Genomic DNA, 16,626 nt, shown 5'->3' on the forward strand with positions numbered 1-16,626 from the left:
TTTGTGTACCCAGAGTTATGTCCTTAAAGAGTAGTGAAGCCATGAAGATCAAACAGTATTGCAAGGTTATAAGTGTTAAATTTAATGAAAGACATACTGAGCCCATCTGTTACTTTTCCATGTAGTATTCCTATTGGTTGATTGTCTACCTCTGTGAATGTCACTTGGTCATGAAAAAGTAGTTGAAAATGAATGTGGGCACAAGCAAAACTGCATTAATGAATGATTATCAGGTGCACTTGTTAGAGTAGTATTAGATTAATAATGGCCAATTAGATATTTAAACATAGGTATTAATAAAGGCATAGGCATTATGCTTTATTTCACTTTATTGTGTTTTTTCTTCTATCCCACATTCATAAAGTGGATTGACCCAACTAGCTTGTAACCCTTCATAAGAAAGCTTTTGCTTTCTTATTTATGCAATTTAACACAGAGAAGTCTCTTGTGTCTATCTTGGCTTATTTATGTGCTCGATTTCTGTGATATGGTATCAGAGCTTACGTAAAGCCATAGAGTCTAGGAGAGCGTGAAGACCTAGGGACTGTTGCTGGTAGAGACATATCAAGGTGTTGCTAGCATAACATGTTAAAGAGCCAAAAGTGTTTTGCCAAAACTAGGTATTGATTTGTTTTAATGTTTGATTGAAGAAAATAAAAATTTTTAAGGGAACATTGCTATCATGATTCCATAAAGATTTTTTTCTTTTTTCTTTGAAGTCATACAGACCCAGCTGTACAACCTTATGAGCACCGTACAACTGCCACAGCAGTGACCAACGAGATTGAGCCACCATACTACTGTACAATGCTGGAAATTTAGCTCCACGTGAGCCATATGGCCATAAATCAGAGCTGCCAATGGGACCTATGCCTACACCGATGTTGCCAAACTAAATTGGACTGTACAGACCTCCAAATTGGCTGTACATAGTACATACATGGTACTGATCTGTGAATTGCTGTATGGACCCAATACAGAACTGTATGACTTGTTTTCAATGAAAAGTTTCATGGTTTTTTTAGCAGTACAGAGGAAGTGGAAGTAGATATAAGTTGTTTATGCCTGTATTGTTGCCCAAATTTGCAGATTTGGACTTTTCCACGGCTATTTTGGTATTTTTAAACAAATCCAAGGGAAAATTGACTGTTTTGGTGCCTTTTTTTGCAGATTTGCATGATTTGGTGCTGTCTTTGGGCATATCTGTCAAAATATGTGTGTCTTTACTCTTTGACACTCTTGAGCATATTTGCGTGTTTTGCTGCTGTTTTTGAGCAGATTTATCAAAATCTGCATGTTCCTGTGCAGAGTTATCTGCTTGTTTTTAAGTGATATGTGGCTGCTATAGGTGTTTAGAGCTAGTGTCTAGGTGTTCTTACTCCAGGATTTCATGTTCATGGAGGGAAGAACAGAGGTTTTCAACGTTGTTCTATGTTTTAGTGTATATTTCTGCATTTTGACTTGTACCAATGGTCTCTTTACCCAATATTATGCTGGAAGGCAACCGGAGGTTCTCTAGTAAGAACTACAATATGTGGAAGTAACGTTTGTTGGCAATATGTAAGTACAGGAACTTGGCTGCTAGATACCCAACCACAAGCTCTGGCTAGAGATCAAGACCAGTTTGATGAATGAGATAGAGAAGATCCTGCTTAAGTTGTTCATGGCAAATGAAATATTTTTGGAGGTACAGACAAGGAAGATTTTAGTTCGGATTTGGAAGCATTTGAGAGAGTTGCATGAGACTCTGTACAAGGGCAGATATTTCTTCCTAAATAATATGCTGTTTTTGATCGTGATGGATGAGAGCATGTCTTTGCAGGAGCATTTACTCAAAAACAAGGATATCAGAAAATAGTTATTGGTCATTGGTCGAAGGATGGAGGAGGACATGGTGGTAATCATGTTAAAAAGATTACCACTTGCTTAAGAGCACTTATTGAGACCCTGAACGTCACTACTGCAAATGTCGCTTTGAAGTTTGACAAGCTTTTGCAATAAGTTCTTATAGAAGGACAGATGGAAGAAACAATTTAGTAGCAACAATGAGGCAGAGGGTTTAGAACATGCATTCGTAGGTAGTGTCAATGCTAATGGCAAGTGGGCAAAGAAAAAAGGTCAAAGTAGTAGTGAAGATGCAACCAAGAGTCTAAATAACATCACAAAATCGCTACTGTGGTAAGGTAGGCCATATGAAGAAGCATTGCAGAAAGGGGTTGGCTGATTAGAAAAGCAACCAGGGAGGGCCTTAGCAAAAGGCTCATGTTGTAGAGCATACGGAGGAGTCAACCTTCTGCGTATTCATGTCCATGAGGCTAGCAGATCAACTTAGGTCATTTGCTTGATACATAGATTTAGGTGCATCATGATTCTTCACCAATGGTCAGGAGTCAGGACTATTTCATGGAGTACACTACTTGTTCTTCTAAGGATTCAATGATCTTCAATGTTGGGCAAGAGTTCACAGGGTAGGCATAGGGAATGTGTAGATTTTATTTGGAGGGAAAATGTTGATTTTTCTCAATGTGTAATATGTGTTATGCATGGAGTCTAATCAACTCTCAGTTAGTCAGATTATGAGGCATTACCTCCATCTAGATGACAACTTTAGCAATCACAAATGCTACATAGATGACAAAGAGACCAAGAAGACTATTGCTCTTGTTGTGGAGGATCATGGAGTATTTATGTTTGTTGACAATGGACACATTAGGGAGGAGCATGCATTGCTAGCCAAGAGTGCATCAAACATTAGTACACTTGGCATCAATGGTATGGGTGCTTTAATCATGATCTATCTCTTAGTTGGTTAGAGAGAATTTGGTAAACAGAATTTTTGATAACCAACATTAGATTCAAGGTAAGATAAGATAAGATAATTTTATTAATGTTTGACAAATGACCGCAAAAGTAGGTCCATGGGACTGAAGTGTACAACCAGTTTGGATACAATGTCAGAATGCTTGCACAATTCCTAAAATATGTCAAAAATAATACAAAGAATGAAACCTACATAAGTATAACATCAGAAAAATATGTTTAAATCCTTGAGAAAGGTATGGTGATACAAAACACTAAGTGAGTTTTTCGAAGATTGGAAAGGTGGAGAACCCAACTTAAGAGCCCTATCAAGAGAGAGAGTGAGAGAGGCAGATCAGATGATGGGGTTGATGATGTCAAGGTCTCTTGAGTTTGATGGTTGAGGGTGAGGCGGGCGAAGTGGGCCATGGATCATTGTTGAAGTCTTCTGAAACCATCAAGAAGGAGCCTTGTTGGACGATTTGAGGAGGCTATACGAGTGAGAGATAATCCTAACATTCGAGGTCAGAAGAACAAAATTCCAAATGGATTTGTGGTTACTCCCTATATATAGGAGGTAGTTGATGGGTGGGGCGTGCTCTACTCTAGATTTGTCTGGAGCTAACGTCTCTAATGCTCTAAGGGGTGTGGCTTGATGTACAAACAAACACTTTCAAACCGATCTCAATGGTATTGGGTGGTCTCCTAGAGGGCAAGGTTGAGAATTTTGAGGTCTTACCATCCTGCGATTTGGTGTACTTTGGAACTGTGCCCATTAATTGTTGCTTCGATTTTTTGAATCAATTAGGAACTATGAGCTAATCTATTTAGTCATCCCAGGGGGGCATGGTGTGCAGGAACTGAGATTTGTGGCTGAAAATCTCCTTGATGAATAGGGCTAAGCATCTTTGATCTTGGTATCAGAAGATAGTAGAGAGGGCGCGTCCCGAGTCCCTGTAGAGGCAGTGATAGCGTCCTTTGATCACATAGTCTAGGGGACAACGAAAAATGAGGTGCATCTTTGTCTCTAGCTCCTGAAGGTGGCACACCTAGCACATCCTATCAAGTCGTGGCATATGGTGATTTTTCCCTATCAATGTTGCAAACATCGGCATCGGGATAAACTCGACAAAGGTTTGGAACATAAAAAATCGTAAAAATTGATAAAATATCGACAAACAGTGACAAAATCAAGATACCACCAAGGAATCAATAAAAATCAACAAACATTGGCTAGGCCAAAAAATGGCGATATTGCAATAAAATTGGGATGTTTGCAACATTGTTTTCTATTTGGAGTCTATGGCAACCAACTCGGAGCCTGCCCCAAAGGGATTCTGAGAGAGTTCCTCCATTGTATGCATTTATAAGGGAGTGAAATGATCATGCCATCACGCAACTCCAAAAAGTGCTCTAGGTAGAATGGCATCTTCGAGCCTAGGCTCATGAAGGGTGAGATCCAAGTGACTTGAATGTACGATTTTTAGATATCCTCTCTGATAGCTTGGTTTAATACCCATTTAGTCGACAAGAGATGGCGTGGCACATCAAGTGAGAATTTGAGTAGTGGAAGGCGCTATATGGAGATGCTAACCGTCTAAAGAAGTGGAGATGCTTCTGAGAACCAACCTTGCACTTCACATGGGGGAGCCGAGGCGAGAGCCTCCAAGGAGGAAAGTGCAAGGTAGGGACACCTCTCTCACCCAGTGATAGAGTCTTTGAGAGATTAGACTCTAGGGAGGAAGGAAACTAAGCGGAAAATGACCTCGAGGCCGGAAGGGTGGATGCCAAACTCTACCTAAATGATGTGTTGTGGGACCATGTAGTTACATTGGATGATGTGCCTGAGAAGCAAGGTTTCTACTCTCTAGAGTCTAGTCTAGTCTGTTTACAACAAGCTCGATCCCCATATTTTGGAGCCATAGAGAAATGTGATTTTGATATTCACCTCCATGAGATGGAGCTTAGTTAAGATGTCTTCAAACTTCGCGTGGAAGCATTGTCTCTCAATGAGGGCGAAGGAACCATACCCTTTACTAAGCCAAGGCTGGAGGGCTTGCCACAAACCAAAATGACGTGCTGCGAATTATACTCCCAAGTAAGTGTAAGTTGTGGTGGTCTGAATCTCTATCCCTGAGTAGTAGAAATGTAAACTATAAGAGAGCGCCTTGATGCATTGAAGATCAAAACCTTGGTTTTACCCAATTTGACTGTCAATTGTCGGAGGTCCCAAAAACCGGCCAGTGCGTCGATCTGTCTTTGTAAGCCCTCAGTAGTAGAGGCCAACAAGGCTAAGTCACTAATGAATCAGAGCATGGAGATCAACATCTTATGTAGGAGACGACCATCACCCTCCTAGATATGCTTGTGAAGGAAGGGCTCTAGCTCATCAATAGAGTTTGCAGAGAGGGACGGTGAGAGGGGGCGCCCCTATTTTATCTTGATGGTACTGTTACCGTTCAAACTAGCAGGGGTCCTAAAAAGTGATCCTTGAAGGGCTACTACTAGGCTAAGGGAAACAATGGAGCAATAGCGCACTATCACCTCGGCTAAGGCTCCCTAATCTTTATGGACTTTCATCGATGGGAGGAGACCTGTTATGATAAGGATCACGAAATGGATGGACCAATGATAGGGCAAGGGGTGATCTTGGAAGCCTATTCACAAGAGAGGCTCAAATATGTGGCTTGCTTGTCTTGGAAGACAAGATGGAAGGCTCTCAAGGAAGGGCTTGGGGAGAATTTCAAGGGTTAGGTTTTGAGTATGTGTCTTATAAAGGAGATCCTAAAGCCCTATAATTCTTGTGGAAACTTGGGTTCCAAGTGATCTTTGAAGAATTAACCTTGATAGTGCATAGGACCACACGGGACCAAGTGGACCCGAGGTTAGGTCAAGGGCATAGGATTTAGCAACCAATGATATGCTTGACCTAATTAGGGAGGGGAAAGGGATCAAGGAATGGATTTTCAATAAAATGCAATGCAAGATCCCAGTGAGGTTTCTAGCCTAAGGGAAACCAAGGGCAATAATTGGTCTTCGAGCTAGGGCTTGTGATATCTCAAGATCCCACTATCGAAATCTCATGAAATTTGGAGGGCTTCTTGAGGACACACCAGCGCAATTGTGGACCAAAAATCGAAGTATTTGGATGGCTAGATTGTGAGATAATTGATGCCCTAGGTGAACTAGAGGACTATACCTAGAGAAGAGGAGAGGGGAGAAGGAAAATAGGTTTAAGGTGATCATCTTATGGTGGACCAGTGCCTAATCCTCTGGGGATATTTGGAGTCAAGAGTGATTATGACTATGGATATTGAATTTTCTATGTCAAGGAGGCCTCAAAGACAACTTCGCATAACATTAGGGTTGTAGAAAAAGCAACTTCAAGAACTTTATACTTCGTTTTGCAAGACTGATGGCTTATCAAGATGAATTTCAATGAAGAAGCATCTCTAGGAGCATTCATTCATAATACAGGGCCCATACATGAAGCATCACTATCTAGAAACCAAATTTCCACAACTTCGCATAAATGGATGCAGTAAACTAGCCCAAATATAGTGAAATCCCAGCAACAATGTATGTGACAAGAATAGCATTAAATTCTACCTACGTGTATTAAGAGTATATCGAACCATCAAGAATTTTCCAATCAAGAAGCTCCAAGAGAAAATAATCCAAACATCAAGATTCATTCCATGCTCCAAAATTCGTCCTCCAAGAAGGATAGCGAAATTCTCAAGAGAGATACAACTCCAATCCAAGTGATGATGTGAAAATGAATTCACATCACTTGTATTTATACACTTAATGAGTTTGATTTAGCTAATTAGGCCTACATTAGACCTTAAAATAAAATAATGTGCAAAATAGCTAACTTTTGGTGACAAGCCCACCAATCTAGCTCATAAACAAAAGAATAAGCCTCTCAAGAGGTTGAATAATCAATAATACATGACATTGGGCCTCCTAAGAGACTTGATGAAGTCCATAGGTGCCATAATGAGAAATAGACTCCCAAAAGTAGTGGACAAGGGGTTGGCCTCTTGTTCTCCAAATAATAAATCTCTGGTGCTCCTAATGGGTGTGGGGGTACACAAGTAGCCTCATGGGTCTCCCAGTAGATCGAAGATGCCTGTAGACCATCTGTAAGGGCTCAAATGATAATGTAAGTGATGCCACATCAACATACAAGTCTTGGGTCATTTACCAAGTGCATGATACAACTATGGGGTTAGTTGGACATGGTGAACCAGGTGCATCTTCCTCGTCCAATAGATGAAACTCGAGCAATCTATGAACATCTCTGGGGATCCATGGAATGCTGTCTACTATTGTGGAGGCCCATGGCTCTCTACACACACCCTACATGTGCCAATGTAATCCTCTGAAGGGTTAAGACCCCATATAGGGAGACCAAACCCAAAATGGAGACCATCTGTAATCCTGCATAAGATTCAATGAACCCTTGCCTTTCAGTACAACAAGTCATTTAAAGAGCTTGCAAACCATGGACAACAAGTGGGCACTTCATAATGGCATGCCCTTCCGTAGTGGGCTTTGGCATGTGCTAATGTCTCCAAGCTCCAAGGGGGTTAACCAAGTGCCCTATTAGGTGGTTTCTACTTTTAAAGGGGATGATATGCCCAAGGTACATCCTTCAAATGGTAGTGGCACGTAATAAAGTGATGGTACAGAGTAGGGGATGGAGGGGGCAATATTGGGTCACATGCCAAGGTACAAAGGTAGCTAATAAAGGGGAAGCCCACACTTGGGTATATAGTGTATGGGAGGGAGAAATCGTGGTGCATGAGTCACCTCGGCCTTGATTTTTCCACCCTTCTTCATTTTCCTTTTGCCTTTTATGATTTTTCTTTGGTTAACTGCTCGGAGCTCAAGGTGTAAGAGCATAATATGTAATGTATAGCAGTGGATACCCCTTTCGAGGTGGGTTGGTTCATTGCCCACCAGGGGTTGGGACAATCATGGGTTCCTGAATGATAAAGAGGCTCATCTAGGGCCTATAGGAACCAGGGTGATGGCCATGAGAATGGGGTAGAGCTCATGCATTGGCTTTTGCCCACGTGCTAAATGTGTTTGTCCCGACCATCTTTTGCATTTTGTGGTACATTTTTTTGTTGAATGTGGCCAATTATGCTTTTACTTTTCTTTTCAGTTGCATCAACCTCCGGGGCATCGTTCCAAGCCCGACCCAAGATGTGGGCAAGGGCAAGGGGAAGGCTAACCCTATGTGGACTGAGTGGAGGAATGTGGACCCAGGTGGGAGGAATGATGAATGGAGTTATAATGAGTGGAAGGGGAGTGATATATGTGGATGAGGGAGCCGGACCACACAACCAAAATCAAGGTTTCCCAGATGTACCATACCTAAAGCCCAAAGGTCAGTGAAAGAGATCCCACGAGACTAGGGTCCAAGGTTAATATCCAAAAGAGCTCTAGGGGACAAGAGCAGAGACCTAGCCCACTCTTTCCACCAAATCCCCCCATCAATTCATGCCCAAAAGTTTCCATGATAAGTAAAGTACAATACTCAATTACCAAATGACAAGGCATACCTTTAGGTTTGGGGGACCCACCTTTAAACATACGATCATGACAGATGGCTGAGGGACCACATGGTTGGCTCACGTGGCAGAGAAGTGGCACAACGAGCTAGTTGGTGGCTAATGTCTCACAAAATGGTGGGTAACAGGTACCATGGATGAAGTGAAAAAACTCGTGTGCCGATGTCACATAGTCTCTTGAATAATGTCACATAGTTTGAGATGTGCCAATATCTCATAGTCTGTTGAATAATGCCTCACCCAGGACTATTTCAAACACTTTCAAAAGCTCTACAAAACAACTGTAAACCATTGAAGAGTGATGAGAAGCCTCCTCAATAATGGCTCAGAGTGTGAAGATGAGATTAATCGTTTGGTAGTTGGGGTGAAAACTTGCTTGTCCTCTAGCCTTGAGATGACGACTCTGCAACCCCTACGAAAACCACTGATGTAAGACTGTGGCATGAAGCTTGGACAATGTATGGTCCACCATGATCGCCTGATATTGTTTGGTTCAAAATTGCTCCTTGATTTGTGGATTGGATGAATAATGTGTCTAGCCCAGGATGGGGGGAACCCTACAAATACCACATGGTTAAATAATCAACAATATGGGAGTTGGTGGATTAGATGCCATGCTTGAGTAATTCAGCTTGAAGCCCTTTCTCATTAGCTCTGATTGCTATTATAATGTCCTACTCAGAGAAAAGGTAGCAAGTGAGGGGGGGAGGAGACACTGGTTAGAATTGTTCAGGAATATCATAAATGGAGGTGCTGTGGGAGAACATGTTCTGAGGGTCGAAGTTAGGAAAAATGGTGTGCAAAGGGCTTTTGGGGAGTGGCAGAGGGCATCAAAAAGTTCCCATTGCTTTTAAGAGAGAAATGCTCACTTTTTATGGCAAGGGAGATCACAAAGATACCTTTCTAGGTAGGTCTGTGTAATGTTACTATTAGGAAAAGTTAGAGTGATAATAAGCAAAAACACACATACACAACAAAAATATTTAGACAACACCTAAACACCCATAATTTGCACCAATTATGTGCCAAAATGAGCCATTATATTATATATAGGAGAGTACAATGCACAAAATTTGTGCATCTTGGCTTGCCAAAGCAAGCTAGACAATCCTAGGTGAGAAAAATGTTGCCCAGATGTAAAGGAAAGACTTCTCACTGTACTGCGCTGGCCCTAGAAATTATGCACTACTGGCTGGAAAAAACCCTTGTCTGAGCCTCCAAAAGTGCTCAGAAAATTTTGCCAAATTGATATTGGGCTCTCCACCACAAACCCAGAAAAACCCAAGAAGGGTTTGGTCTAGTTCTGACACTCCATAATCACTCCCAATTTCTATGGGTTCCTCCACTACTTGGAAAATTTGTTCTACAGGAAATCAGCCTCTGCAACCCCTCCAAAATGCTCAGAAAATCCTTCCAACAAGCCTTCTTGCACCTCCTAACAAGCCAACCCCAAGATTCCTCAGGCAAGACCTCCCCGAACAACTCCACCAAGCGCAACCCAGAACATCTACTACGCAGGCCCCAGGAAGAATAATTAGGCCTGGGCAATGAGCACTCTCTTAGCCCACAAATCCACCTGAATTCCGCTGCAAATTGACCAAGGATTGGGCCTACAAAAACCCAGAACTATCTCCACCGGAATACCTCCCCACAAGAATGCGTGGTTCCTCTTTTCTGCGCCCAATTTGCTCCACAAAGCAGCCCGAACCTCCTGAAATTTGTTCCATAAAGCCTCCAAGGAATTATGGCAATGCTCCCCTAGGGTGGCACTCGAGGTCCACTGAGATTTCCCCTTAGAAATCTTTGGTGCTGAACAACACTTTGTGACCCAGCTAAACAACTTGAGCAACAATGGTGTAAAAGTCAAATTAGCAAAAGGTCCTAAATGCTGCCTTCAACCCTCTATTTATAATTGTTGCCTCACCTTTCCTTGTGGGTCCCTCATCCAAATATTTCGACCTCCTCCACAAAATTGATTTTTCCTCCAAGGGGTGCGTATTCCCTTGAGGGGTGGCCCCCACATTTCACCAACTCTAATGTTTGACCCACTTTTCCTAAGTTGGTATCCAAAAATGTGTTAGCTCCAAAATTGCAAAATTGTAGTTCTCCCCTAGGCAAATTTTTTTGAGAAGGGACATTAGAGTCTGTTCGCCTAATCCACACCTTCGGGTTATGTGGAAGAAATCTTTAATCCACTAAGTGCGGCCTTGGGGGCAAGTCTTGAATCAAGTTGTTGTCACTCAATCTTGACTCCTCCATCTAGGCTAACTCATAGCAAAGCCAAAGGGGGTTGTTCCTGTTACTCACCAAAAGTGGGTACCCCTAAGAAAAGGCGTTACTTGGGAAACCCGGATTTTGGTAGCGTGGTCCCATTTTCCCATTCCATATTTATCACTTCTCTATGCACATTGCGAGCCCTATTCACTATTTCCCTTCTTCGGGTCCACAGGGCGTTGACACACCCCCTCCCCTTGTCCACATATCTGAGTCAGGTTTGGAAACATTGCCCTTGTGAAATTTCCACGAACTGCAACAATTGGAAATTATTCTCCTAAATTATGCAGTTTATTTGTCTTTTGTTAATTTATTTAATGGCAGATATCAAATAACTCACATTGCAATTCTTCATAAATAAAAATACACCGCGGAATATAAAATACTGGAATTGAGAAAATAATGTACACACACAATAAATTTTAACACCGTTATTTTGGACAAATCGTCCCTGAAAAAAACCCCTAAGGGAAAACTAGTGCAACAGATGAGGGTTTTATTATTATTCAACAATTTGAGAAATATTACAACTGCTTGCCTTTTACTGGAAAAGCTCCGACAAATGCTGATCTTCTCTGGCAAAATAATCTAGAAACTCACTGTCTCCCTCTGCAACTCGATTTGGCCCTTTCTAGCAAACTCACACTTCTCATGCCACTTGCTCTGCAGGCCAGAAATGGGCACTGGCTGCTCAGATAAATTCGCACAACCTCTAGGAATGCCTCTCTGCAAGTTGTTCTGCCTCCAACACTGCTCTAGGCCCACTTGCTCTGCCTTCGGGGGATAGATCCGCCTTTGGCTTATTGAAATGAATTCCTCTGCCACATGCACTAGCTGATTTGATTTGGTCTGCAGGTGAATTCAACCTCCCTTTCTTGTCACTTTGACACCAGAAAAATCTCTGGAAATCTACTCCGAAATCCTGCTCCCAAATCTTTGTTGAAACCCTTGCTACTCGACTTGTTGATTGAAGTTTGTACCAGGGACATATCTTTCCCCTTAAGGGTTGGGAACACCTAATAAAGTTGTCTATAAGCCACTCCTACCTAGGGAGGTAACGCTATTACGTGATCAAAGCCCCAAATTTGGAAGAGAAACCCCATATGAAGTCTCAATTTGCCCTTGATTAACATGCTTGGTTTACTTAGATGCATTAATGATTAATTGTACCTAATGGTGAAGATGCAACATTGGACATTGTGTGTGATTGGTAGGTGGTTTTCATTATGGGTTGGGCAACTTAAATGGGGTCCATGACCCACTAGAGGAACATTATGACACCCTACAGGTGAAGCATTGGGAGCCATGGGACTCCTATCACTTGTAGAGCATCACTTCATTCCATGGCCACCTACAACACCCCAACAATCTATGTTGGGGTGGGTAACTTAACTAGGGTCCATGATCACTAGAGGAGCATTGTGACACCCTACAGGTGAAGCTTTGGGAGCGATGGGACTCCTATCACTTGCAGAGCATCACTCCATTCCATGGGCACCTACAACACCCCAACAATCTGCGCTTTGCTCCACATTATTCATGAGTGATGTACTTGGACCAACATGTCCCCCGCCAACTTAGTAGTATATACGGGTTTTGGCAGTTGGCTTGAGGCCCGAATGGGGTTTGTCTCACCCCTTGAGACATGGGAGGGCTAACACCATCCGCTGAGCCCTCAACTTTGGAGAAAAACCAATTTATTCTATAACTAGGAGACCCATGAGACCCATTTCGTGCCCCAAACACAAAATTGGGGTCCACAAGATGATTTGCATGAAGATTTAGGGGCCAACCCCTAGATCTAATTTTTGGAGCTCTCTACACACGACTTGGCACTGGAGGAGCCCAATGCATGCCTTATAGGAGCCCACGCATGCATGGCTTCAACATTTCAGCCTCATTTGTGGGTTCATTTTTATGTTTTGCATTGGCAATGAGATTGGCTTATTATCTCACCTAATTATGCCCATTATTTCACAATTTGAGGGACTTTTAGGCTAAATTAGACATCATTTGACATGCATAAATAAGAGAGAGGTCATTTCACTCTCTCATCATCATCACTTGGAGAATTCAAACCTCATATGAGAATTTGCACTTGTTCCTTCTTGACTATTTAAGATTCTTGAAATGCATTTTGATGTTTGGAAGCTATTTTGTATTGTCTTTGGAGCTATTTTTTTGATGAATGGATGGATATACTACATGTTATCTTGTAAGTGCCTATTGTTCAACATTATCATTTTTAATTTGTTTGATGTATGGAATTGCTGCTTCTAGATTATGCTTGATTGTACCCTAATCGTTGAAAATAAATTGTAATAGCTATCTAGTTGAGAATGTTGGAGAAAGTAACTAAGTTCGGTCTTCATAATTGTCATGTTGTATTTCATGTAAAAGAAAAAGAAAAGAATAAAAATAAAATTTATTATTATTTATTAGTCAAGCATGCATTTCATGCTTCTAGGGTTTGTTAAAGTCAAAGTCCCATTTGGACTCTTTGAAAAGAAAAATAAATATTTTATTTTTAATAGAAAGAGTCAACATGTGCCCACAAGACCAGGTTGGCCCTCCTGATGATCAAGTCGGCCTGCCCAAAGGACGCGACTTTTCAGACACACAAACTACTATATATTGACCAACGTGCTCCTCGATTTTGGAAAAGATTTTCTGCAGTTCTGTTTCAAGACAAGCAAGTTTATTGAGGCTATCATAAGAACTACTTGTGAAAAGGGATGCAAATTTCCTTAGGACTATTAAAGAGGAGAAGACGCTGTATGGAGACAAGATTTCTGAGTTTCTGAAGATTCTTTTTTGAACAGAATTATGGCATCAAGTGGACAGAATGGAGGGTTGACTTTCTACTTGTGGTATATTGGTTTTTGGTCTTGGATTTCTCATTCAATTTGATTCTATAAGAATTTTTTTTTTCTAGATTTTCCCCTTGGAGGGGTTTTTCCTTGGCTTGGAGCCTATATCTTGTGTTTCTTATGTATTGTGATCTTCATGTTTTTACATTTGGTAATTGCTTGATGAAAGAAGAAAAACATAATAAGTAAATGCTAAAAAATTCACAAGTAATCAATGAAAAGGATAAATCTAACTTAATTGGCTAGCCTCCCAATTTTTCCAACAAAGAACTGCATATGTTACTCATTGTATAACATGTAATGAATGTTCCTCGTGGAGGAATTATTATAATGCTCCATCAAACTCCATTTATCTTTGAGTGGGTAAATGCTGGAATTTTGATACCTAGGGCATCAAATTTCAACCTCCTTAGCAATAAATTTGGCTTATCTATCACATCCTTGACTCCATATGCCTAAAGGACAAGGCACTAGTCCAAGTCTTTGGTGATCATCTCAAAAATTTCTCCATAAATTTCTCTCCTTAAAATTCAGTTCTTTTAAGGCTAGATAGAAAAACTAGGGCCTAAACATCAAGAGGTAGATCTTGGCTACATGACCTATCATTTTGGTGGGCATCCATTCAAATTTCATCCATAAATTCTCTTTCCCTAGGAGTTGTCCTAAGAGGGAAACCCTAGTCTCTTCTCCCTCAATGTGAGGACTTTCTTGAGGGTTTCATGAGCCTTGGAATAACTGATTATCTTTGCAAGAAACACTTTCTATTTGTTCTTGACCTTGTGAGTACCTATCACCATCGAAACCCTCAAAACCCTAGGTATTGAGCCTTGATTTCTAGGGATTTTCTTAGAGAACATTTTGTTTCCTTGAAGCATTGAACGATTAATGAGCCTCTCTCTTGAATGGGCCCTAGCTTGATCACTTTGTGCCTTTACCTAACATATCTATTTTAAGCGATCCTATCCTACCGAGACTCCTCCCATCGGTAAAAATCTGTAAAGAGTCTGGGGCCTTGGCTGTGGTGACAGTGGGCCATTGCCCCATTGTTAGCACTTGGTCTAGCTACTTGTCTTGTGGGGTTTCCCTCCCCAAGGCTTACTAGATTTTGTGGTAACAATCCCTAAAATAACTAAGGATGATTAAGCTATAGTAAACAAGAAATTAATCTAGGAGTTAAGCAGATTACACAAGAGTACATTAAACATCAACATATAATATGAAAGATAGACAAGCAGATAATGACAAGATAGACCAGTACTAAAAGTAAATGCTTATTGCATGAAAATAAATCTGGCAAATGAATTTGTAGCCCAATGTTGTATGCTGTCGAAATGTCTTGGAGACTGCTCTTGGTAAATTTTATTAGGTTGATTTTACTTGGATTTGTTAGTTAATGAGTGCAAAATGGAGATATGGGTATGTGACCGTGTGATTGTAGGAAAGTAAAACTAATCTAATGTGTGTTTCCTCTTTCACATTTATCCTTCGAATGGGATTGAGAAGGTCACAAGGAGATCCAACGGTAGGAAGCTTATCTTCAATGAGTACTCCCATGATTTCACAAGTCCGTAGTTGTAAGGAGATCCAACAAGAGGAGGCTTAGCTCACTCTCCTAATTTCACAAGTCAACAGTTTCTTTCTCCCAAATTTACAATAAAGATTAAGAGGTTTTCCCTAGTTAAACTAATCCAACCAACAAGTCCTCTCTGATCATGTGCAAGGATCAAGCTTCGCTTGCAATGGCCGAGAGCATAACAGGACTTGGAGGGCAGAAGTTCATTACTTTTGCAAAAAACGAGATCTAATGTAGAACATAAAGAATTTAATCTACTTAAATGAAATTAAACTAATCTAACTGTTTTGGGGTATGAGGTTAATTTTAAGCCAAATAAAAGCACACCATGAAAATGAGACAAAGACATGAGCCCCCCAACCAGGTAGGGGGGAATGGGATGCCTAAGAGACTCTCTTAGCTCCCTCAAAATTACAATGATTGTTATGGGTATCCCTTATTAATAAAGGGAAAATCGTGGTTTTCAAAATACAATAGTTGTAAGAATTCTTTTTTTACAAAGAGGAATGTTATAGGTTCCTTCCGGGTGCTTGAATGGTCTAATTTGACAAAAATTGGGTAGCACCTCCCCTTGTATTTTCACTTTGTCCCGGCCATTTTTTTCATGGATACCTCAATTCTTATTTGACTTCTTTTCTTGCTTCTTGGAATTTTGAAAGTTCCCACTTGGTGAAAACTGTACCATTTTTAACCCTTGTACTGGTTTCCCTGTTCTAGTTGGCATGGCTTCTTGGCATTTATACTACTAGTCAGATATTGCTTTCACCCATTTGTCAATTGATAGTCATCCTTGATCCTTAACCACCTTGAAACTTACTCTAATTAATGTGCATATGAAGGCACACATATTATCTTTTGCTTGTGTTAAGGAAAGACACTTGTTTTATTAGTGATGTTTGATCACAACTATCTTTAGCTAATGGTTAGATATGTTTAATTCAATATAATTTATTCTAGTAAAGCTATTTCTCAAACATTTTAATTCTCTTGTCTGAGTTAGATAATGGCAAAGAGGTTTGAATTTCATACACTATTTTATACTTGTTAAATATTGGGAAATCATGTTTACTTTCTCTATCAGACAATAGATGCTTCATTCAAAGTATGTATAAATTGGCATGTTTTGAAACAGATGTAAAATTTTGGGTGTCATGGCATTTGCTAATGCATTTATTTGTGGCTTATTAATAATAAATTCCTGCAATACCAGGAATGTGTTTAGAGATAACGAGTTTTGTGCTCTCAAAAGTTTCTTAATTTGCATGATACATACAAGTATTTTTGTGTACAGATTAAGAATATTTTAAGTATGTCAAATTTAACTAATAATTCTTGCATGTTGGTTCAAGGCCCGCATCTGCAAGCATTTGCAGCATGAAGCACATGGATGTGATTACTTAGTATTGTGGCTTGACTGTGATCGTGAAGGCGAGAATATATGTTTTGAAGGTATTTCACATCTGTCCTAAATTCACAAGTATAAGAAAAACTGACTATGATAGAGTATCTTTCTCTTAATTTGAGT

At 40.5% G+C, this 16,626-nt stretch overlaps 1 protein-coding gene across 1 annotated transcript in view; it reads left to right on the plus strand.

Moving 5' to 3' along the window:
• LOC149208000 (DNA topoisomerase, type IA, core) overlaps positions 1–16,626 on the plus strand; it is a 375,671-nt gene that overhangs the window by 79,574 nt on the left and 279,471 nt on the right. Inside the window, exon 5 of the mRNA XM_089395900.1 lies at positions 16,451–16,550. Coding sequence (XP_089252026.1) covers positions 16,451–16,550 — 100 coding nt within the window. The remainder of the gene's footprint in view (positions 1–16,450; positions 16,551–16,626) is intronic.

This window comes from Pinus tabuliformis, chromosome 1_2, assembly GCF_031772625.1.
Source record: "Pinus tabuliformis cultivar Carrire ecotype Pingquan chromosome 1_2, CPIR1, whole genome shotgun sequence".
Taxonomy (NCBI): Eukaryota; Viridiplantae; Streptophyta; class Pinopsida; order Pinales; family Pinaceae; genus Pinus; species Pinus tabuliformis.